Genomic DNA, 25,399 nt, shown 5'->3' with positions numbered 1-25,399 from the left:
ATTCGGTCCCCAGCGGGGCAGGCACAAAGTATGTGCTCTGCTGTTTCACCATTTTCAGAACAGAGGCAACACACAGTGTCTTCCGACAGTTCGAGTCTCTGCATATGATGATTCATATAACAGTGACCTGTAAGAAGGGCTGCTAGACATCGTAGTGCAGCCCTACTGTAGTCCTACAACTGTTTGGTATCAAGCTTCGAAGGGTGAATAAACGCCTTGGAGTGAGCCAATCCCGGAAGATTCTGCCAGAAGTTCATAAATCGTCTTGCCATCCAGGTGTTCAATCTTTGTTTGGCAAAAACCTAAAGCGATGCCGAAGATAGATTCTGATCTGATGAAGCCGCTTGCAGCATCCTCTTTTACAAGGGAGTCAGCAGCCTCATTGCCTTCCAGGCCAGTGTGGCCAGGAATCCAGACCAGAGACAATGTGTTAAGTCTTTCTATAAAGTGGAGTCGTTTTTGGCAATTTGCTACCAATTTAGACGTTGCTTGGTAGGAGCCAAGAGCTTCCAACGCCGCTTGACTGTCAGAGAATATTTTTATTGACTTGTGTGTGAGGTTGGATTCTTCCAATCTCTCTGCACACAATTCAATAGCGTAAATTTCCACTTGAAATACAGTTGCATAGATTCCTAGGCTGGTATTTTAGGTCGCATACCCGGGACAGAGATATCACTGTCCCAGGTATGTGACCTAAAATACCTGCACCAGAACCGGTAGGTGTTTTTGATCCATCTGTGAACACCAACAACTATCTGATTTTAATATTTCCTTCTTCCGGAGGATCCAGCTTATGATTACGACATGAAATTCGCTTACTATGAATTATGAAATGCCCACAGTTTATTGGTTTTCAAAACAACTATTCATGTAGTATGGAAGTGTTGAAACTGTACAAACTTATCAATGAACATGTCAACTGTCAAGCGATAGTAATACGTCATCAATTGTTCTCAACATCTAATAAATTGCCGATGACTCACGTTTATATAGCCATTCTTTCTTTGATGTATTGAGTGCAAGCTATCATCCAAACAAGTGTTCTGTCTGATTAAAACTGTTATGTTGTCCTTTTTCACTTGTAGAAGAAATAATACCATATAAAAGTATGTGTTTCATTGCATATCGTATTTATGACGCATGCGTGTTTTTTTGTCGACACAACTGCAGTACTGTTTTGATCTCTCGAATTATTTCCTGAGAAAAAAGGTCTCTTTTTGCGGCATACATAAATTTAATTTCCTTTTTTACCTTTCTCACATCATGTGTTGGTTTGAACGAAACGGAATTGTTATGTACGATTTCAAATATACATCAATATTGTAGGCGAATATTTTGAAAAATGGTGTCCTTCGCAAACTCGTATCATCAGAATTATCTTTCGATAAACATTTCATATCAAACTCACCTATCAGTTATTTCCTTTGTTCACTTCGTTCTTTGTCCAAATAGTCAGAGAGCGTGTTTCTCCACATACCGCATACATCATTATAACAACTTCTGTAACAAGTCACGTGAAATATGCTAAACATCGCATCCGAAGTACCGGAGTACCGTTCATGTCGTGCCGGGATCATTTTCCATAAATTCATCCCCAAACGCCAAACGCAATTCCTTATAGAGCAACGGCCGATTCTGCGATGCAAATCCGACGAAAAATCACCGGCGGATGTCTCGAATTTTGCATCAAATGAAGACATTAAGAAATGTTTCAGATGCTTCATTCCGCTGTCGGTCGGTAGCTCATTCAATCCATCTAGCGATGTCATGCAAATAAATCTCACAGTAAAATGCTCGCTTTGGAAAAGCCATATTTTCAGTCGGTCCGGACACGTAAATGTCACTTGTTCGCGTGTTAACTCCGTGTTGTTACTTATTTTCATTAAGAGTGTGATCCATTATCGATGAGTTCTCAGAAACTACATAGGGATTCCCATTGGTTTCTATTTCGTTAAATATTCATTGAAGACATCGAAACACAGCATCAGACAACTGTTGAATATGTGCAGGGATCCGATCTGAGGCCTTTATCATGTATTACTTACCAATGAGTATACTCAGGGATCCGATCTGAGACCTTTATCATGTTATACTCACCAATGAGTATATGTTGAATTGGAGTGGTTATATAGATAGGTTACAGATAGGCTACGGATCCTTTTTAGTTTCAGATGAAACACCTGAAAAGCTTTAGCTTTTAGAAACAGTAGCAGTTGCTATGGGTATTTCCACAACTATTATTGGTATATGGATATAGAACTAGTTATTATTTGAAATCCTTTAGAATTACTTTCTCTGTATGGTGGTTGGAAATTATCTTCTCTTATTCTTTTGGTACTGATGCTGATCTACTGCATTATTCAATTTTTGTACCAATTTTTTTGACAGTTTATTCCGTGCAGTCTAGTCATACTAAACTATACCATCGATCACTTTGAGAAATCACATTCATCAATCTTCATTCAGCATTTCCTCGTTTTCTTTAGAGATGAAAAATCTGAATGAAAAGTTTTTACTCAAAGTCATCGCCGAAGTACAAAACTTTTAGTTCTGCAAGGTTCTTTTAGGAGAAAGCAGTGATGTATTTATGAAGGAGCGTACTGAATTAAATGGAAAATGTTAAGTCTACCACAAATTCTTAGGGAATAGGAGAGAATATAAATTTGTGGTATTAAAATTTCTAGGAAAATTTGAATGGGAAACATTGTCCCGATTCTTTCCATGAGGAAAAGCTGCCAGGAAAAATACGAAGGCTCCAGCTAGACAATTCAAAACGGATGATTGACAAAAACTATTGAAATGGTCAAATTAATCACTACACCCCTTGGATTTCTTGATTGTCATGTGAGAAATGAAGGATGGTTTTATTTGAAAAGCATCTGACATTTCGCAAATAAGGGTAATTTTTTCACACTATATAGTTGAAATCACAGTCAAAAGTGATGAAAGGAAATAAGTAGATCTGTCTAAAATCTGTTTTTCCGTTAATCAGCTGTCGCCTCCATACGAACGACAACTCTCAGAAGTTGAGAAACTTGTGCGAGCTAAGGAATAACGAGGTCTTACCTTTAAACACATTCCTAACACATCCCTAATCACATTATTGAAGTGACTGTCATGAAAAAATGGCAGGAAAAATGTAATGAGCCCATGGGATTCAGGTGGTCCAAAGACTACAAAGCCTGGAAAGTTATCAGTTTGATGCCAATGGCTGTTACTTCTCAGGTGGAGAGATTAAGACCTCGTACTTTGTGTGGAAATTGAAGTTTCAAATGAATTATGAAATTTATAAATTTTACCCCACCCTTTGAAAACTGTCGAAAATAATATTTTTGTAAAGATTTACCGCATCTGAAATTTTAAAGCTGTCTCAAACTTCCAGTTTACTTACATGCATTGTTCGAAAGTTATTTCTTTGTTGAAGAATCAGGGTTTTTATTAATTTTTTAGGCTGTTCGATTCCTACAATCGGAAAAAATAAAAAACAGTAATTAAGAATTTTACACAGATATATAAAGGGCAAAATTCTAGTCTACCACAATAGGGTACTGCGTAAATTCGACATTTTTCTGTTTAATCAATATCTTGTCATATATAAAAATCCTATTTCCGATAAAAAAGCAAATAATTTATAGGGTCCTAATCTTGATGTTTTAGATACATGAACCTGGTTTCGTCTTAAGAGTTTAAAATCTGTTATTTCGTTAGTAGTTCATTGTTTGAAGGTGATTGACAATGTTTCATGATGAATTTCGTAAGTTCGGACTTCCATTGTCTCATATTATATGAAATGATTCGAAATCCCTGAAAGAAGTAATGATAAAAAAGAATTAAAAAAGAATAGAATAGATGAAAATAACAATTGTATTGAGCAAAAAACCCTGAAATCCTGAAATGAAATAAAGACTACTCCAAAGCGACGGTGTAACATACTTTGGCTAAAAGACAGCATGAGCCTCGCAAGGAAGAGAAGCCGTCACCACCAGCGCTTGCACTTCCCTAAATCAGAGGATTATCGTAAAGGATAAGAAAAACTGGGTCCAAGTACAACATCAGAACTTGATTCAGATCTGGAAACACTATCCGTAGCAGCCTCACGAAAACAAGGCCACGAAACGGGGACTGCGATTCCAAGAATGGCATTTACCGGATACCTCGAGAAACTAAGAGGCCATTGAAAGTTCGCATTGCCGAGCACAAGCACAGCGAGGGGAATCCAGCAAGTCAGGAATAGCAGAGCATGTTTGGACCCATCAAAATAACATCGAGTGGGAGGAACATTGGTTTAGGAGGAAATTCATAGAAGCCGCATACATGTTGTTCAACAATGTATTCAGCCAAGCAAGCGTACGGATACGCAACATATGGAAACCCATAATCAAGCGAAATATGGCCAACTCCCGCAAAACGGTCATCTCCCGCGAAAACGGTGAAGCGGAGGAAGGAAAGTGGAGATAAGTGAATACTCGAATGACCTAGAATAGTCATCTCTCGGAGGAATTAGTCCAGTCATCACCCGAAGACGATTGTGGATACTAACAATCGAAACGTCGTGAAGTAACTCTCATTTTTTAATTTTTTTGTTCAATTGTTCTATTTTTACTTGTATTATATTTCACTGTTATTTCATTTCAGGGTTATTTGCTTAATATAATCTTATTTTCAGCTATTCTTTTTCAATTCTTCTTTTTTATTAGTTCTATCAGGGATTTCAAATTATTTTATATAATATCAGACAATGGAAGTCCGGACTAATGAAATTCAGTAGTTTCATTTTTGAAACTCGCTTTTTATAATATCTGTGAGAACTTCAACCTTTTCATTTTCATATGAAAATGTTCAATTTTTCCAAGAGCTTTTGTTTTGATTATTTTCTTAACAATTACAAATTATTTATTTCACGAGTGGAACAATAAATCGTTGATTTCAGGTAGATCATTTATAACCAAAAATGATTTGAAAAAATACAATAGCAACTTGCATTTCGATTTTGATCATCGATCCAGTAAACTGCGAGTTAAATTGATGTGTACATTATATACGCCTCTTTCTGAACAAAATTCATGGGTATGTGCAAAATTTGCAAGCCACTGCTTGTTATTCACATCGAAAATCTTTCCCATGCAATTTGAGGTGAAACTCTGCAAATGACAGATCATTGTTTCTATAACGTAGGTGTTAACCCATTATACTTCAAATCTCAGATTACGATACGGTAGCTTACGATGATCATTATATCTTCACCAATGTACAAAAATTTAAACAGTAAGGATGTTTTCAGAAACCGATGCCTACGCAGTGCTTCGTATAATTAGATGTGTAATTGATTTTGAAAACCCATCATTAATTTGATCATGAGCAAGAGTAACTTGATTCCGCTCTGTGGGAGGATGTTGAAGGAGAAAATATTTGATATAAGGCGGTATATTTGCAAAAGAAAAGTGGACACTAAATAAGGAGTCAAGAAACTTCAAGAGTGTCGAGTGGGATTGAAATAATGAGAGATTGATGAAGAAATAATAAATACGTCAAAAAAATCTGTTTTTTTTTAACAATTTTGTGTGACACTGTGAAGAACTTCCAAACTGTTCTCTGAAAATATATCTATTTGAAAGTGCATGTGTCGGAATATCCCAAGCTATTCTAATATTTATTCAAGAGTGACTTTATCAAGTTTCTTCGGAGTCATTTTTTGAAGATTCTTCAGAGAAAATGATTTTAATGATCTGATTACTATAATTCCTTCCGGATGTATTTGATATACTGATATACAGGCTGATTCACGGTGGATGACACATTAGACGTTTCTGCTGAACCAGACACCGGATCACTTTGAAAATTCAATAGAGAGCATATTCGGACATTCTCTACCCACCTAAAATATTTTCAATAATGCGGTGTTGCAACTTCCATTAGAGAGTTGTAGCAACTTTTATTTTTTGGATCTACAACTACCCGTCAACTTTTCTTGATATTTCCGTGTACCTATGTTTTACAGTTCTCAAAATATGAATTCATTTAAATTTTTCTCGTCGGAAATCATGACCTCTGAACTGTTAGACAGTTTTTTTGTTTGCTTGAAGAAGTGACAGAAAGTTGTTTATTTCAAATGAAACACACTATTTATTATTACAAATTCAGAAAGCTGTTGAAATTTGATTCCTTTCTATCTCTATCATGCGTATACCCATGTAGAGTTTTTCCTACAACTATTTAGTTAGAAACATTCCATTACTTTACTGATTTTCATTTTGTATCATAAATTTTTATCACAAAATTGATTTTTCATAACTCTTTTATTGTGCAGGTGTTCAAAATATCTCTCTGCTTGTGTTTTTATGTTAATTCTTTTATTTTTATTCTTACTTATGCAGTTTCGTATTTTTTCATCGCATATCATTGGAATGCTCTCTTCGAAAAACAGATAAATATTCAGAACGAAACCATTTGGGATGTTTCGAGTAGGTACTAATCGTTAACACTCTTATCCAGTTAGACAAAGAATTCGGGCACAAGTGGTTGACCCTTCTCGACTATATTCATGACCCCGACCATATTGCCAGTGATGATTATTCGGAAGTGACTTCGAACATTTTTTCTTAGCCGATGCATTCATTCTGTTCTGAGATTTTGGCCGGGAACTGATCCGAAATCTGATTCGCCCCACCACGAGGTTACACTGTTATTTTTTCTGTTTTCGTGTTGTTGGTGTTATTAAAAATTTAATTATTTGTAAACGCTGTATCCGACTGATTGATAATTCACCTAAAAACAGTCTCGACACCCAATTAGTCAAGTTTCGGACTCATGAGCATTTATTTGTGAAAATGTCCTTTCAGAATGGTATTCCCATTCGATATTTTGCCAGTAGGCTATGATTACTATTTGACAGTAACTTTGTGACATTCTCTTAATAATATTGACATTTTCGTCACTTCAAATGAAGGACTTATGAATTTGTTTATTATTTTTGGACAGTGTGATAAAATTATCAGCAAGACATATAGAAAGTTCAACGAAAGATATCCGAATTTCAATATGTTTGGGTAAATTAAAAAAAAAACAGTTGAACTTGAACTTGAAAGTTGATATATTGATATGAATAGTTATGAAAAAGTAAAACAATCATGTGGGCTATTCCAATACACAGGGTGTTCCATTTGAAATAATCAACTTTTAGTCACTATTTCAAGCAAACGAAAAAACTTCATCTTTTACCACCCTGTATTGAAGTGTGGAAAGCCTTCAATTATCACCTAACTCCAAATCAAATTTCAGTGCTATAGTATTCCTCAACTCAAAGATTTCAACATTTTTAGAGGTCATGATTTCCGAAGAAAAAAATGAAATTATTTCATATTTCGAAAACGGTAACAGATAGGTATAGACAAATATAAAAAAATGGCGGGTAATTGTTGTAGATTCTAAAAATAATACTATAGACAGGGTGTTCCATTTGAAAAATCAAAGTTGCTACTACTTTCTAATGTAAGTGGCAACACCGCATTGTCGAAAATATTTCAGTTCGGTAGAGAATGTCCGAATATGCTCTCAAATAAATTATTTTGAAAGTTATCCGATGTCTGGTTTACCAGAAACCCCTAATGTGCCATCCACGGTGAATCAGCCTGTATAATGTTGCCATTTTCAAATTTTACAAGCAAATAGTTGAAAAATAACATTCGTTCTTTATATTAATATCAATTATATACAAATATAATTGTATAATATGTTTGTTTAAAAAAAAAAATCAAAATTACAGAGTACGACAAATCCAAATAATTGATCGCATCAGTTTATTTCTGATGAATACATCTTTCAAGCTGTATGAAGCCCTCGATCTCAACATATTTCTAAACCAGATTAATAAACAATCGTACTTTCCCTCATACATTCACTTCACATAACTTACACAAATATTTGTTTACAATAAACCCATTTAACCACACTCGAGATGCCTTTTGAAATTTTTATGTAAAATTCTTTCAATGGTGCACCCTTGTTAAAAGTAGCTGGAACTACTTTATCTACGAGTACCAGCAGCGTTTACTGACAGAGTGAAGACAGAAGATTCAATAGTCTTTAGCGCATAAAACTTTTAGGTTTACATAATTTGAAAGACGTCAACATTCTGTGAAGGTGAACGGTCTTTTTCGTAAAGAAGTGAATTGAAATATAAAAATAATATTTGTTGACAAACTAAACTGGGGAAAGTTTTAAAAGAAATCACCAGAACAATGTATTAGTATAAATTGGAGCCATTGGTTAGTATTTTTGTATACAGTTTTTGAAAAATCAAACATACTTTCAAATTTCTAAATCGCAAATAACGGTCCTCTATTTTATATTGAACACTGAATATTGCATCGTCCATATTCCAAACATACACTTTTCAAAAGAATGTTTCATGTTTTATACAGTTTGTTTTGATTTATAACGTTCCATAATCTGAAATAATAAAATATAAATCAATAGAGAACCGCTGAAGTGTATTTTTGCAGATTGTGGAAGGTTATAAACCCAAAAAAAAACAGTATACAATATTGAGTCCTCCACAAAAAAATGTCGTTTAAAGAATAATGTTTCATAGTTAAACAGATACGGATTCATTATTATGAATATGATATGAAATATTCTTGTTTGAATTGAAAGGGGTATATTTTTAGGTAAAGAAAGTTTTTAGTTTTCTACTTCTTCATTTTGATACAAAAAATGTGGGAAACTTCCAAAGAAAGGAAGAAGGCAATTACTTTCAAAATAAAATCTTCACAATGTGTAGATCATGCAAAAAAGTTACTTTTAGAAACAAACTAAAAGTGATTTTGTGTAATTCAAAGCTCATAGTTGTTTCGAAAGTGTTTTTCTTTCCTGTGATTTAACGTTAATATGAAAGTAGTTGTTTTGACAGGATTTTTTCTTCCAGTTTTTTCTGAATTACGTTTGTTTTCTATGAATATGGAGAAGCAGAAAACAAAAACCTTTTTGTCCTATGCATTTTTAATAAAGTTGTGAATATATGATCATGCATAATGATTTCATTTCATAATTTCATCAGTACATATAAACAGTATAGTGATTTTTTTTCTGAAGGAAGGTTGGTTGGGTAACATAACACATTTTTTCCTAAAAAACAATTGTTTTCTTGCCGACGTTTTGAATTTAAACAAATTCTTCTTCAAGGCTCTGTAACAATGAATTTTCATAAACATACTTCCCATATTTTTTTTCGAAACAAAAAACAAAAACACCACAAGAAATACAATCCTTTATAGTGTACAAATTGAAATGTGGAAGCTGTCACAAATGCTATGTTGCTCAAACTGGCAGTATCTTAAAACGCGAGTTTCGGAACACATGATACACTCTAAAAAACTGAATATAAAAAACCCCACAGCCCTCGTTGAACATGAGATATAGAATATGGACACATTTTTTATTTTGATCATCCAATTATTCTACATGTTCAACCATATTTATCCAAAAGATTTTTGAGCGAAATGATACATATTCTCACATGCGGTAGTGTTAACACTAGAAGAGATGTCGATGCCCTCAATACTGCATATTTCAATTTGATAAGTAAACTACCTAAATAATTAACTCTTTCTTCATTCTTTTTTTTTCTGTCATTGATTAAAAAACAGACACCACCTTATCAGAATCACAGATGAAGCCATTCGTTTGTTTCATGTCGTTTTGTATTGGTTTTGTCTCGAAAGTTTGTCTGTTGCAATGTATTTCATTTTTTTTAATATGTATCGTGAATGTCTGATGGCTTTTAAAATAGTAATACTATCAATACGAAGAAACTACTTTTCAGTTACTAATTCAATTGAGAACTCATTATTTATTGTAGAATTGAAACGATAATAATCGTATAAGTTTTGTGTATGTTTATGAAAATTCATTGTTACAGAGCCCTGAAGAAGAATTCAATTAAATTCGAAACGTCGGAAAAAATAGTTTAAGAAAAATGATACTGTTACCCAACCAACCATAGTTTCAGTAATTTAATACTTGGGACTATTTTTATATACATATGATGGTACTTCTATACATAGAACTTTGTCACGTAGGATAAACATATATGTGTACATATTATGCACTCACCAATATTGCAGGTTGGTCCCGTCCACCCATTTCCACATTCACAGCTGAAAGAACCTCCCGCCTCCAGACAAGTGCCCCCATGGGCGCAGGGGGCTGGGGCACAAGGATTATCCACCACTTCACAGTTCGAGCCGGAAAATCCTTCGGGACAGGTACAAAGGTAGTTGTCCGGTGCGGTATTCTCGCAGGTACCACCGTTGATGCAAGGTTCGTGGGTACCGCAGTAGTTCAGATCTGAAAAAGTGCTCGATGAAAATTGTGCTTTCGCAAAGTTGAAATCAGAATCAAAAACAAGGCATTGGTAATCCAATACCGAAGAGCGTTGTTTTGATCCTCCAAGGATTCATCAGTGATGCTACACCAAATCGCGAATGCCATACAGAACCCAAAGGTCCTTGAAGGATAAGTTTTAGTAGGTAGAAATGATAACATCTCCTAAAAGCGCCATCTAAGGGATCTAGAGTGAACTCGATTATATTTTAAGTTCGTGGACTGAGTTTTCTGTCAATAAAATAAAAGACGTCTTAGTGAGGGGAGATTTAATCGCTTTTTTGAAAGGATAGTATTGCAGAGCTATTTTTGCTTATATAGTTTTCTACTGAAACACATAATGTAGTATCAATATCACTTCTAAACTGAAGATTTAGGTGACCAATGTGATGCACCAATGCACTTTCATACCTATGTCTAATGAACAATTGGCTTAATTATATAGTCAGTATATTACTTCTCCAATTTTTAATTAGTTTGGAACATTTTCCCTACTTTTTTCTCTATCATTTTTGGCCTGAGATGAAAAATAGAGGTTGCATCTTTTGATACAACCAACTGATCTTCAGCCTTTTCCGTATCAGTAAATTTTTACACATATTTATTGTATCATTATGGGAACAAAGACCTTTTATTTTTACTGGTTGGAGTGGAGAGGAATATGTTCCTTGGTGCTGAGCTGACCAATTTTTCCATTTTTGACAAGTCTCCAGAAAAAGGTAGTAACTTGCAATGGTTCAACGATCCGGTGTATCACTCTCGATATGCCCCAAGAATCAGTTTTTGGGACATTAATTATCCTTTCTATTGAATGTAAAATATCTCCGGCAACAGTAGGTTGAGAGTCATGTAATTATTTTTGCAGATGGTGCCACTATGATTACATCTGGAGCTGCAACTCTTAAGGAATAAAAAAAAAGGTAGGTCTTGGTATCCCAGAACCAAATAGTTTCTTAACATATTTTTATAAATAGTGTTTGTATTTAAGGAAAAAACAACAGGAGAATTGGGAAAATACTGTTTTATTTTGAACAATGCCCTGCCAAATCCATAGCAACCTCAGCTTTTCCTAAATCACCACCAGTCCAATTAGGGAATCTACTGTAATGAAACGCTCATTGGAAATAAAGTCTTCATTGTGAAAATTTGTAAATATCATCATGAATAATTTATTGCTGAATAACTTGCTTAACATTTTTGTATTGAGAGAGTACACTTCTACACAAATGCTCGAAGTTATGTAAAGAAATTTTATCTTTCTGAGTTTCTATTGATGGTGCATGAATTTCTTTGTTCGTTACGTAGTATTTTTATTCCTGGCGTGTTTTGGTATATTTTATTTCAAGTTTGGATTAAAAATCCAATGGATAGCCTGATATTCTTATTAACATGGATTATTGTGATTTTTGGGAAATACTTTTCTGCTTCATTTGCAGATTTATTGGAGGTCATCTTGGACTCTTTCAACTTCTTAGATTTACTCTTGGATTGTTATTTGATTTAATTATAATAGTAAATGTTTCTAACCTTATTTTATGCAATCATTTTTTGTTTCGTTCCATGTTGTTTTTGGTCCTGTTTTTCTTCTATTAATTTGTACATATGTTGAAGTGAGTTCTTCTCTTATTTCCACTTTTGAGAAATTGAGGTTTCGATTCAATCCTCTGGAGATAATAAACTATTTCTCAATAGATGTGATCTAGGGACCGCCTGCATTTGTTAAATTGTGAACGCGAGACACTTATTACAAAGCTTCCAATACGAATATAATTCAAATTGAAAAAGATTCAGAAATATTCTAGTAAAAATTGGGGACTTCACTCAAAACAGACCATTTTCAGAGTAGATTGTTATATTATATTACAAAAGACGCTGAGAAATCTATTATGTTTGAAACTAAATAACATGCAATTTTTCATTCGTTTCAAATGAACACGAAAGAAGAGGAATCTCAATCCTCATTGTAAATACCAAAAGCGTGTGGAAATATTAATCATGAACTTTATTAAAATACCCAGATATATAAGGAACTGTAATTGTTGCTGTACGAATGGAATTATTGATTGGCATCTGAGATAAGTGCACAGCTATAGTTGAATGTGTCGAGCTTTATTGCTTGCATATAAACAGACTAAATGAAAGTTTCGCAGCGATTTAGATAAATGTATTCCGTAAAGCACTGATATAAATGGTTGACGGAGTAATATTCATTTGCGTTTGTTAGAATAATGTACCGTTATCACGTAAAGTAAAGGTTTGCTTGGCCAGATGGTGGTTCATAATGTGGTTATATACTCCAACTCAAATTGGCTTATTTTACCAGGAGGAAGTAATTGTAGTTTATCTATCTATATATCCACTAACTTTCAATAGATGAAGTGGAAGTTCATTTTATTATAAAGCAGGTATATTTCGCCACTAATAATAATCAAAAATATTATGAGGAGCATCGTGAGTTGATATTACTTTGGAATATATTTTAATTTTCCACACAATTATCTGAGAAATCCATTTCGATTTGAAAATTCATCCTTCAGTTATTCTTCATTTTAGGCAATTCAGTAGTGTTTATTTAAATACCCATTAATTGAACTATTTTGAGTAATACCTGCTAGACATTAAAAGTATCTTTCAAAATATAATCTCAATTCTATTGATATCTACTATTTCAAAACGGTTGATCCGTTCGATTGTTGTTGGAATTCATTCAAACAAAAATAATGATGAATCAAATGTTTTATTCTACGCCGTGGCTGAACAGTGAGATTTACATACAACCTTGAATGATTTTTTGGTCTTCATCAAGTCATGAAATATAATTTTACGAACCTCTTTACTTCGAAACTGTCCAGCTAAGAATAATACAAGAACAATTTTGGAACGTTTCATTTACACAGGTTCAAATACATTATTGCTCATACTTATATTAGAGAAAAGTTTCTTTCATGAAGAAGTAGTACTTTGAAAAATCTGATGTTTTTTGTGTTGGATACTTTTCACAATGAATTATTTTTTTCACATATTTCGGTAAGAAGCATGTTGCACATTGAATTTTCAATTCATAAACAGAACTCACATCTGATTCATTTTTGGGTAAGAAAGTTTTTGGATTTCCGCTACTCCATATTGATACCAAAAAAGTGGGAATCTTTCAAAGAAAGGAAGGAAGAAAGGAATCAATTTCGAAATACATAGATGTGTAGATATTAGGTTCCTAAATGGTGGTCCGCGGAACCCTGGGGTTCCGTAGAAGGGAAACAGGGGTTCCGCACGCTCTGTCGGGGATCTAAATACCCTGCTATCTAAATTCTGCTCCCATTCGTGACGCCTTACCGATGTGACAATGAATTTTCAGCTTACACAAAAAATAAATACAGAAACAGACTGGATACAGTTTCGGATTTTTGCATCCAACTGTGAAGTCTAATTTTCGTACCACTATTATAAGAAAATATGTTGAAAAAATTCGTTCGTCACATTAAATAGTTTTTTCATTACAATGATTATTTTTCATTCACAATTTTGTTTTTTTTCGAGTCGTGACATGAAAATTTCCAAACTACTATGTGAACACCTTTGTTATCGAAATAACCAGCAAGGGTTCCGTAATGATAAGGGTTCCACGGCCAACTAAAATTGGGAACCCCTGATGTAGATCATGCAAAGAAATAATTTTTTTGAATAATTCAGCTTTCACACAAAATTATTTGTTTCGAAATAATTTTTCTTTCGTGTAATTAAAAGTTTATATGAATGTAGCTGTTTCAGGAGGGCTTTTTCTTCAAGTTTGTGTCTAAAAGTTACTTCTTTGCATGATCTACACATGTATGTGTAGTTACTTCTTCTAGAATTAATTGCTTCCTTCCTTTCTTTGGAAGATTCTTACATTATTTTGTATCAAGATAGAGAAGTAGATATCCAAAAACTTTCTTTTCCAAAAAAGAGTATTTTACATTTACAAAGAAATCATTTACACTGTGAAGATTTCAAGATTCAATATTTTTACTATAGATATTATGTAGATGTAAAAGTAATGCACTGTTTCGAACCTTTGGTGTAGTAATGAATATTACTTGAAGATGATCACTTGGTGATCGAAACACATGTCGAGCTGTTAAAATAACGATTTGGTGTTGGGAATAAACTCCAGTAATTATATTTTTCAAAAATTCAAATTATGGTGATATATCATTTTCTATTTTATTGACTCTATGATTTAGAGTTTAGAGAATACCAAGAACCCTTTGATACTCGATACATTTGCTCCATGGGCAATAGAAAAACCTAAAAATGCATGATTTGATTAAAATTTATTGAATTATTCTATATTTCTTTGAACTTCATCATAAGTTTTTGAAAAATAAATTACTGTAGTGTCATCGTTTGATAATTCCCGCGATTGCTGAAATTGAGAAGGAGTAAATATTCCTAAAGTTGATATTTTTCAAGAACTTTCATTATTCACTATAGTACGAGTATGTCCTATTGAGCAAATAGTTCTGGAACGATTCGAAAAAAAATTCTCCGAAGCAAAAATCAAACAATACAACAATATCCAATGCTTTATGCAAATCTAAAGAAGAGAGACAACCGTTTTTATCAATAATAATCATGATTTATATTCGTAAAATCATATTCCAGTGATGCTGTTTTTGTATCCATTAAATATTATATTATTGCCAGTAACCAGTATCAGTGCCAGTAACTGATGAAGCTATCGTGTAGCGAAATAAGTTTTAAATAAAATCAATTGAGGAAATTCTATAATAATCATCAGTGATAAATATCATATATATATATATATATATATATATATATATATATATATATATATATATATATATATATATATATATATATATTTATTTTTTTTTCTCCAAATAATTATTCAATTCTGAAATAAGACAATAGAGAAACTTTTTTTGAAGGCGGTTGACAATGTGAATTTCATCAGTTCGAACTTCCATTACCTAATATAATATAAAATGATTTGAAATCCCTGAAAAAACCAATACAATTGAAACTGTGTCGGTCCCTACTATAGTGGTTCACACTATCAAATATAGATGTCACCTACAACATGATTTATCGCCATATTGCCACCTCAGTTTTCGATTTTTTCAAAAAGTTGATGTAATTGATGATTTACTGTGAGTGGTAAAGATTTAGGTGAAGTAAATAAATGAAAAACGATTGTGATGCAAATATTACCATAAAAACAATTATTTTCAAATCAAAGTTATAACAATTTTGTAATTACTAGTGAATGTTGAATGAAATAATTGATGTGGTGTCTATAGTAAAATGGTTTCACTTTCAAATCCCAGAAAAAAATTGTTAATTATTATTAGGTATTTTTTTGTTCGACAATATCGAAAACCAATTGAAAAATAGACAACACTGGTGAAACAAAATACAGTTCCGCGTCTCAATGGCGTAGCGCAGGACAAACAATCAAGCCCGTTTCCTGGCTACCTAGCTGAAACAAGTGCATGTTAATGCTGCTATAAACCAATTTAAGCAGCTTAGTTATAAAAACGTAAAGCTGTTAAACAGCGATGGACGTATGCATGATTCTGCCTCTTGCTCGCCAGCCGAGCATTTTAAAACACCGTGGGATTCTGACACAGGTGCTGTGATGCTCTTGCCTGCTTCTTCTTCTCATTTTCATACCGGCCGATATGCACCGCTGGCTTTGATCACGTATACCTGACGATATCGTGAAAAATTCGTTAATTTTACATACGTATGACGAGAATTACCGTTTCGAGTGTGTTCCTAATTGAATGGATCAGTTGATTTGTAGGTTAGTTCTCCAAATCAGGTTTGATTTTATTGACGGTCAAAGTAGATTAATTGAAAATTGAATCAGAATGGAGCTGCATATATGATTTTATTGTGTGAGAACTAACCCAGTAGACTTCCTCATCAACGAAGATGTAGAAATAAAAATGTTGGTTATGCATAACAACTAAGTCAATATGTGGATGTACTTAGTTGAACATTTATTTCAACTTCAAGAGATTTTAATCGCAGATTTGGAAACAACAAAAACCATATTAGTGTTACCAGACGAAAATTCAACCACACTCCCTAGTTTGATCGATTGATTTGCAGATACTAAAAGAAATATTTACATCCCGACTGACACAAATCCCGCATGGTATATTGAATCATGTCCGTTTATAATACATAATCCAATCGATAATGCTCTTAGATCTAATTTATTATGCGCCATCTGATACAGAGTTTTTGTATTCTTTATATGTAGGGGTGCTATTATTTGTATCTGTTCCGAAAAACTTGGGCTACTGATACCTATTCACGCGTCATTTGACATGAAGTGTGTCAAAAGGGGGTTGGAATTCTATTAACAACTTCATTCTATCGATAGGTATTCATTTGAAATCTCCAGACTAAATAATAACTGAATAAAAAATGTATTATTGAAGCCTGGACGTTTCACTAATCTTTAATTATTGGTGGATGAGCTGGAGGAGTTGGCTGATACTTGATGAAAATCCATAACATATTCAAGTGGAAATATCATAATGAAGTATTACTTGAATACTAATTTAATGAAAACATTTTTTTCACTTCAATACTATTCAGTATATGTACAAAAAAACAAAAAAAAAGTTAGCGAACGAAAAAGAAGGATGAATTAACTTCCTGAAAACATTTTTTGATACTGAAACATTTTTAGTACACATTGAATACTTTCTGTCTACCGACATAATAACATTTCTCATTTTGATTTTTCAATTTATTGATTTTCTGCTGTTGAATATTTTTATATTAGTCGATAGACATTTTTCCTTGAAATGATATTTGACATCTTATAATTGTTGTGAAAAACATCAGTTTTGGTCAATATATTTATTATTTCATCATAACGCTCATGACAAAAGAAGACATATATTTGAAATAGCTCTCAAGGGTGTTGTTAGTAACAATCTATTAACAAAAGACAAGAATAAAAAATATTAGTGAAAAAAGAAGACGAAAGGTTTTTAGCTTCAAGGATGTCCATCAATGTGGTTCATAATGCCATCAAGTCAGTAAAGGAAGCAGGTACCAAAAAAATAATTTTTCAATATTCAAAACGTTTAAAACTTTTAAAAATTTAAGACTGACTCGTTGACAAAATTCAATAACGTGGAGTATATTTTGAGGATATATTCATTACTGTTCTGTCCATAATATATGAAAATATGCATCTTCTTTAATTTTCATTGAACAAAATCGACAAAAAAGTGGAAATAAACCAAAATATTCTTCTAGAAAGATGATTTGGTGAAGGCAAGATTTTGACAATACTATGACATCAGATATATCTATTAAGTGCAGCTATTGACCATTACTGCAGATTACCTACTTTTGAAAAAAAGAAGATAAACTGCTGAATATTTCTTGACAATGAAACTTAAAAAGGAAATAAATATAAGTGTCTGGATAATTTGGAGGAATTTGATTTGAACTTTGCTATCGACTTCAAAATTTGAGGAAGTCCTATAACTTTTATCCTTTATCTCTCATCAAAATTTATAGGTTATATTTGTAAATAGCTTTGTGAGCAATAAGGTGATGAACTATTTCTTTTGCATAATTCAAATATGCTCTGATATGTTATTTTATTTAATACAACAGTCATCTACACATTTCTTTTGTACGTTAATATTCCTAAGATACAGAAATATTGAATTTTTTTGGAAAAATCGCTTTTTGGCTTTCCAATTCTCCATCATTAAACAAAAATGTGGAAACTTACAAAAAAAAGAAAGAATATAAGTATAATAAAAACTACAATGAGAACAAAGATGAATAGATCATGTAAACAAGTTTTTTCAGATACAAACTGAAAGAATAAACTATTTTTACATGAATATTGAAGCATCAGAAATAAAAATGTTCTTCTGAAACAACAATTTTCATATGAAAATTGAATTACACACGAAAATCACCTTTGTCCATTCGATTTACACTCCAAACATCCATTATAGAATTGAAGCAGATCACCTCTCGTCACGAAACTTCGAAGTACACCATAAGAATGATAGTTTTTCATGTGATGATACTCTTTCATATATTACGGTATGAAGCCTTCCTATGAGAATGATATTTTTTCTTTTCCGTAACGTACGTTTGGAGTACAAATTGAATGAGAAAAAAAGATTTTCGTGTAATTCGAAATTTATGTTCAGTTGTTTCAAAAAAGTATTTTTTCTAGTTTGTATCTGAAAGAAATTTCTGAGCATGAACATCATCTTTCTGGAAAGTTTCAATTGTAGTTATTATTTCTTTCCTTGGCAGTTTTCCACATATTTTTCAATAATGGATAAGCAGAAGGGAAAAAAGCTTTCTTCCCAATCTCTAACAGAAATATTCCATTTTCAATTTAAAAGAAATATTGTGATATTATCCGCAGAGAAACAAATCTCAACGATTGTACCTAATTCATATCGTGGAAGCGAATAATTCACATTTACCAAGTAAAAGTTACGAATCATATTGAAATTCACAGATTGAAAGGTTTAAGAAAAACTGTCAACAGAAAAATATATCAGTAACTAACTTTTGACAAAAGTGATTTTATTTAAAAAACGTATTCAAAACTATGATAATACTACGTAAAAAAAACAAAACTGATAAGTGACAGAAAATTGAGACAATACTGATCTACTGATGGATGAATCAATAATTTCTTGGATGTCTGAAGTGTTAACAGTTCCAACCAATTTTTTCATAAATAGACTGAATATTTCTTTCATAACATAAAGACTGGACAACTTTCTGATTCTATGTGAATCTATGTTTTATATTCCCGATAATGGTGAAAACAGGTCTCATTTATTACTAAAGTAGGTACTCAGGTCTATGACTGTTCCATTGATACACCAACACAAAAAAACTCTTCGAGATGAACTATTCAAATCGTAACAAAAGACAGAGCTTGCGAATGGACCAGATGTATCAAAGCACTCGTGCAACTGTTGAGAGACATAAAAAATACCCCAATCGTCCAAAGGGAGTCATCTACTATTCATAAAAACATAAAAAACTAGACCGCAGTCGTTCAGAGGGTAAATTTTCAGAGGGCATCGACATGTAGACAGATTTTGACACGCGTGGTGAACACTGACAATTCTGCACTTGATCAGGAGTTTTGCAACCCCCTATCGATTACCGTCCACAATGAAAGTAAGTGCGGCGTTTGAACAAGTGATTAACTAACAAACTAACCCTTTGACACGTTTCGGGGAACATGTGCGTTAAAATGATTAATGAAAGGGGCTGGGATATGTTGCGAATGAATTTAAATTTTATTTGATCCAATTTGAAGACTCGAATATAAGGGTTTGTGGGTTAACAGGTTTTTGGGTTCCAGCCTAGGGCATAGAAATAATGGGAAGTGTGCCATGTTTTCAATTTTTTTTCATTGAATATTGGGTAAATTTGAAATGTTTACATCGTACGAAAAATTTAGGTTTTTCATACGAAATACTGGGTAACGGACTTCAGGTTTCACAGAAAATTACTTTCCACAGCAGTAAAATTCATCAGAATATTGTGTGAGATGAAAAATTTCATCACTTTTCCTATATGAACTCATCAGACAAATATAATAAAAGAGGAGTCAGGTATGAAAGTAATAAAATTAAAATTTGCTTCAACTCAGTTATATCTTACCCAGTTTGGATCTATTCAATTGAATACATTAATTACTTCAGCCATAGTTTACATCTATCTATATGAAAAAATCGAAATACTTTGGAAAAATTAATTAGATCCCACTGCGTAATATTTATCTATATATATATATATAACACCCTTAGGATTGCGTTTTCCCTAAATTTTCATAAGAAACGTGACACATCATTTGAAATGCTTCTCCATTGTTGATTACAAAATGTCATCGTTTTTAAATTCAACAAGAAAATCAACAACGAAAACCATAAAATGTCTCCCAGCCAGATCAACTGGTCTTACGTCATTGGACCTCTTCTTATGTGTGGAAAATGTTGCACACAAAACTGTACCAGTAGCTTTAATATTAACAATAATAGCCTCATTTGCCCTTCATGAATCCATTGATAAGATAAAAATATATTGCGAAAACGATGTTTCTCGTGTAAGAACATCAACAAATATACATATTATATTCCTTTCAAGTCATATAACTATTTTGAAATGAAAAAGGAATTCTACAGTAAGAGTTGGAAGCAGACCGATTTTGGATGCTATTATCTCTACGTACAACAAACATTGTTCCAAATTTAGCCAGGGATCAAACAGGAATGTTTCCTATTGAGAAGAAAATTTGGCATAGATGAAACAACAAATTAGAGAAATCTCCAACCAGGCAAGGAAATCAGGTATTTGGGATCAACTCAAAAGAATTCTAACTGACAACAAGAAACCCCTAAGAAAGATCCATGGAGAAGGTAATGCAAAAATTTTAAACAGACCCCCAGTATAAGTATGCACCAATCTCTATAAGATACCCTCAAAGATATCCCTTATCTCAATAAATAGTCTTCGAACAAGTACCGAAGAATACTTTTTAAAGAAAAACAATTGATGCCAGCAAAATCTCTACCGCTAACATAAAGTGGTACTTTGAGATACATATTACTGTCTGCTACAGATAAAAAGTACATCGTTTCTAACAATGGTTTGACGATAACAAAAGATCATCTGCGCCAACTCAGTACAATCAAAATATCATCTATTTTAAATTAGAAACTTAATTTTTTTTCATGCCATAGATTTCTGAGACGGGTATATCGAGAGGAGGTTGCAAAAAATAGTAAATCTATCATTACAATACACGAATACAATATAAAATGCTATTAAAGCCCGGATATTGGTGAAAGATTGTTAGGGTCCAATTATGAAACAGAAAACTCTATTAGCTTTGATGCTACTAAATTGTTGTGCTCAAAAAAGCTGAGACGAATATCAAATGCAATTATTAAATCTCTGACAGAACTTACGTGACTCAGGATGGCATCAATTATATAATTATTTAAATAGTATAGATACGAATCTTCCCGACTGAATCATATATAATATTTATACATATTGTTATATACATTGAGCAGTATATTGTTGCAAATACACCAAATCTGTGTACTGTTTATTTTCTACAAAGACATTGATGGAGTCGATTAGTTGAACAATTTCTAAATCATCAGCAAAATACAGTTTACAAAAAGTGCTGTATGAGTATTTGAAATAAAGAAACAGAACCGTTCCTAAATTGAAGCCCTGTGATCCTTTCAAATCCCAACATACTTGAAAAGACAATTTTATTTAAGTTTAGTTGACGAGCACTTAGTGAAAATCATGCTCTTTTATACATTTCCTAGATCTAAACAGTACTAGCTAGTGCGGTGTATTTTGTCAACCTTAAAGAGATCTTTCATATGTATCAAAACCCTCTACTTTTCATTAAAAAATTTAGGGTTGTAACCTTTTATCTGAGGGTGTTACATCCACATATTATTATTTCAAGTGAAAGAATGTACTTCTCAAATTTAAAAATCAGTGTTCTACAGAAAAATATTGAAATAATGGCTATAGTTATCCTGTCTCACCCAAACATTTTATGCTTATTCTCACCTTGATCACATAGTATTCCACCCCAATTGGTATCACAAATACATTGCCAGGAAGACCCGTTGCAGTACCCATGTTTACATCCCGGATACGGTTCACATTGATCACAAAAGTCCCCTTTCCAACCAGGTCGGCACCTGAAAATGACAAAGAAATGATTAGAACAATGCAGATGTCTCAAAGAAAACAACTCTTGTTCTCTTCACTTAATCGTAACATTAATTAATAACTCAATTGAATTTTTCTAAATAATTTCAGTCATACGACTGCAGCATATCCAGATAAAAGAAGGTGACCGCTTGAATTTTCTTAAAAAAATATCACTTTTGCGATGTGGTTATCTGAAACTATTGAGTACTTTCAACATATTGAGTTATTGAAACCGCTTTGTATCAAATTAAATCAGTTTCAATTTTCTCGTTCAAAGGTTGAGTTACTTTGTAAAAACTGAAGGAAATACACTGATATCACAAAAATACTAATGATGTTTTCTGTAAGATGTTTACTTGTAAAGTTTGAGTTGAAAAAGTGTTGTTATATTTGACTTGAAGCAAATAGCTTTCTCGAGCAATACCGTTCAATTAGTCAAGTGTTCTATTACATTTATTTCATGAATATTCGTTCCGATAGTAAGTAAACTCACAAAATCGCCACAGAAACATTCCAAATTGTATCAAATAAATTTGGAAAGAAGCTTATCATTTTGAACATTTATTGAACATTGAAATTGTAATATTCATATTTGTTTGTTTCGTTGTTGTTTGAAATTGGCTGGTCCGATTTCAAAAAATAAACTAGTTTTAAACTGACAGAGCAAGTAATGACGAGTAATACTACATAATTGCTATTCTCAGAAAAAGCACTGATGAAAAAAATGTAGAAAATGAATACACAACAGAACTTGCAATCCTGCAATAAAAGATGCCTTTTGCCGAGAAGTTTATTTTTGGGTCTCCTTGGCACTGCCAACCATTCCATAAATTTCCGATGTACAGCAAGTGCCTGCAGCCTTTTAACAGCTACGAGGAAATATTCCGAGTCCCGAACACCGTTCGACGTCTGCAAGACAAGTTTCTGCATGATCCGAATCCAAATCACCGAATTTATTGACGAAATTTTTTAATAAAAGACTGCAGCGCGATGTTTCCGACTCGAAAGCTCTGCCGAGAAAAAATCGGGTTAATTGGCCCGTGATTAATGGTAATAGTGAAGATGATCGATAAATTATTATTTAACTACTGACAAAATGATAAAGAGGATCGCGGGAACGGAAAAAGTAGTCGCAGCCTCAGGGCAAACGGGTGGCGAACACGGGTGATTATTACTTTCGCGTTTACATGTAATAAGCAGCGATTTTGTCGTGTTTTGTTACCCAATTCGAAACAAACCGTCAATAACTCGATAATTGAGCAGAGCCAATGAATGCAAATGGGATGGTGTCCATAAAAGTGACGAAACACTATATACAGAAATGGGTTGAAATACTGACAGGCGAGATCAGTGGTAGGATTGTCAGAGTTTTTTTCCGAGGTATTTTTCCCAAAAAACCCCGGAAGAAGTTGCTCTTTTTGAAAGCGACAGAGATTTGACGTCATGAGTATTAGACTATCCTCTATTTCCACAATTTGTTTCATAGCACTCTGTACTGGTTTGTAAGGCCCCTGCTAGATGTATATCATATTCCTCTGGACATAATTTGGGTTGTCCGTGAATTGATGAGAGCATATAAAGTGCAAGGTTGTCGGTTTGATTCATCGATAGTTAAACATACAGACGATACACACTAACAGTGTCAACGAGTAAATACCACAAAGAACAGTGCCTACTAATGAGCAGCGTCCGATCCAGCTATTTCGCTGCTCTGGGGAAAATAATATTTGCCGCCTTTTACCCATGCATTAATCCATAGATGGTGTAATTTTTGTAATCTACTAAAATATGATGTGAAATTTCTGTGATGTCAATAGTAATATATTATGTTTCTTTTTTATTTAACCATCTTTCAAATTTTCGCCGCCGACGCCGCGCCGCCCTCAATTTTGCCGCCCTAAATTTTGCCGCCCCGGGCAATTTCCCGGTTTGCCCCTCTCTAGATCGGGTGCTACTGATGAGCACCTGAATCATAATTACCTCCAATCAAAATCTAAAAATTTCTAGTAAGCCTGATAACGTCGCTTCATACAACCTTGACGGGGATGAGTGGATTATATTTGATAGCACGGTTTCAAATCAGTCGCTCTCAGATATAATACCCTTGTACCAGCGTTTTTTCCAATCCTCGAAACAGTTTTGATTTGTCCTCAAACTCTCTCAGCAATTCGTTTTTATTTTCTCAATCGCCGCAAAACGCTGTCCTTTCATGGGTTTCTTCAATCTTGGGAGCAGGAAAAAAGTCGCAGGGTGCAAAATCTGGTGAATGCTGTGGCTGAAGCATGATTACGATGTTATCTTTGGTAAAAAAATTACGAACAAGCAATAAGTGAGTAGGTGTGTTGTCCTGATGCAGAAGCCATGAATAGCTTTTTCAAGATACCGGACGTTTTCTTCGTATTGTTTCTCGCAAGCGGCACATAACTAGAAGATAAAAACGTCTTACTGACCGTACGACCATGCGAGGTGGTGCATCACACCACCTCACGGTAATCAAAGGAAACAGTGGGGAAAACCTTGACTTTTGATCTGTTTTGGCGTGTTTTTTTTGGTTTCGGTTCTCCTGGGCTCTTTCATTGGGACGATTGGACTTTGGTTTCAATGTTACAACCATATACCTATGATTCGTCACCAGTTATGACCCATTTAAGCAAATCTGGATCGGCGTTGACTTCATTTAACAATACCTCATGCGGCGGTTTTTTTGATCAAAAATCAGCAATTTCGGGACGAACTTTGTTCCCACACGCTTCATGCTCAAAATTTTCGAAAAAATTGCATAGCATAAGCCAAACAATATGCCGACATCCTCAGCAACTTCTTTGATAGTGATTCGACGATTCTCCATAACAATTTTCTTCACTTTCACAACATTTTCATCGGTTGTTGATGTGCTGAGTCGTTCAGGGCGAGCGTCGTTATTCACATCTTCTCGACCTGTGTTTGTGAAAATTTTTCTGACTCAGAGTACAATCACCGTATGCCACTGTCAATATTTCAAGTGTTTTTGAGCACTCAATTCCAATTTTCACCCAAAATTAGATGCAAATTCTTTGATCCTTTTTTTTCGATAGCAGATAATCGCCGAACACGCAAAACATTTGTAACCTTTAAGCCTCTCACCAACAAACTCAATATGCTAAACAAGTGAAACTGTGACCATATCTTCAGGACGAGTGTACAAACATTAAAAAAAAAAATTAAAAAATGCTAATTGAATGTTCGTAGCGAAAATTGAATATTCACC

At 33.5% G+C, this 25,399-nt stretch overlaps 1 protein-coding gene across 2 annotated transcripts in view; it reads right to left on the bottom strand.

Moving 5' to 3' along the window:
- The window catches only part of Ser (protein serrate), a 351,449-nt gene that overhangs the window by 40,425 nt on the left and 285,625 nt on the right, over positions 1 to 25,399 (bottom strand). For both annotated transcript variants that reach the window (XM_074181003.1, XM_074181004.1), the window contains 2 exons: positions 22,006 to 22,139; positions 10,111 to 10,344 (listed from right to left, as the gene is read on the bottom strand). In XM_074181003.1, coding sequence (XP_074037104.1) covers positions 10,111 to 10,344; positions 22,006 to 22,139 — 368 coding nt within the window. The remainder of the gene's footprint in view (positions 1 to 10,110; positions 10,345 to 22,005; positions 22,140 to 25,399) is intronic.

This window comes from Leptinotarsa decemlineata, unplaced genomic scaffold (assembly GCF_025532065.1).
Source record: "Leptinotarsa decemlineata unplaced genomic scaffold, Ldec_3_MD MMD2_tig00026307_RagTag_RagTag, whole genome shotgun sequence".
Classification (NCBI taxonomy): domain Eukaryota; kingdom Metazoa; phylum Arthropoda; class Insecta; order Coleoptera; family Chrysomelidae; genus Leptinotarsa; species Leptinotarsa decemlineata.
Note: the sequence above shows the minus strand (reverse complement) of the source record. Positions and strands in the feature narration are given on the sequence as shown.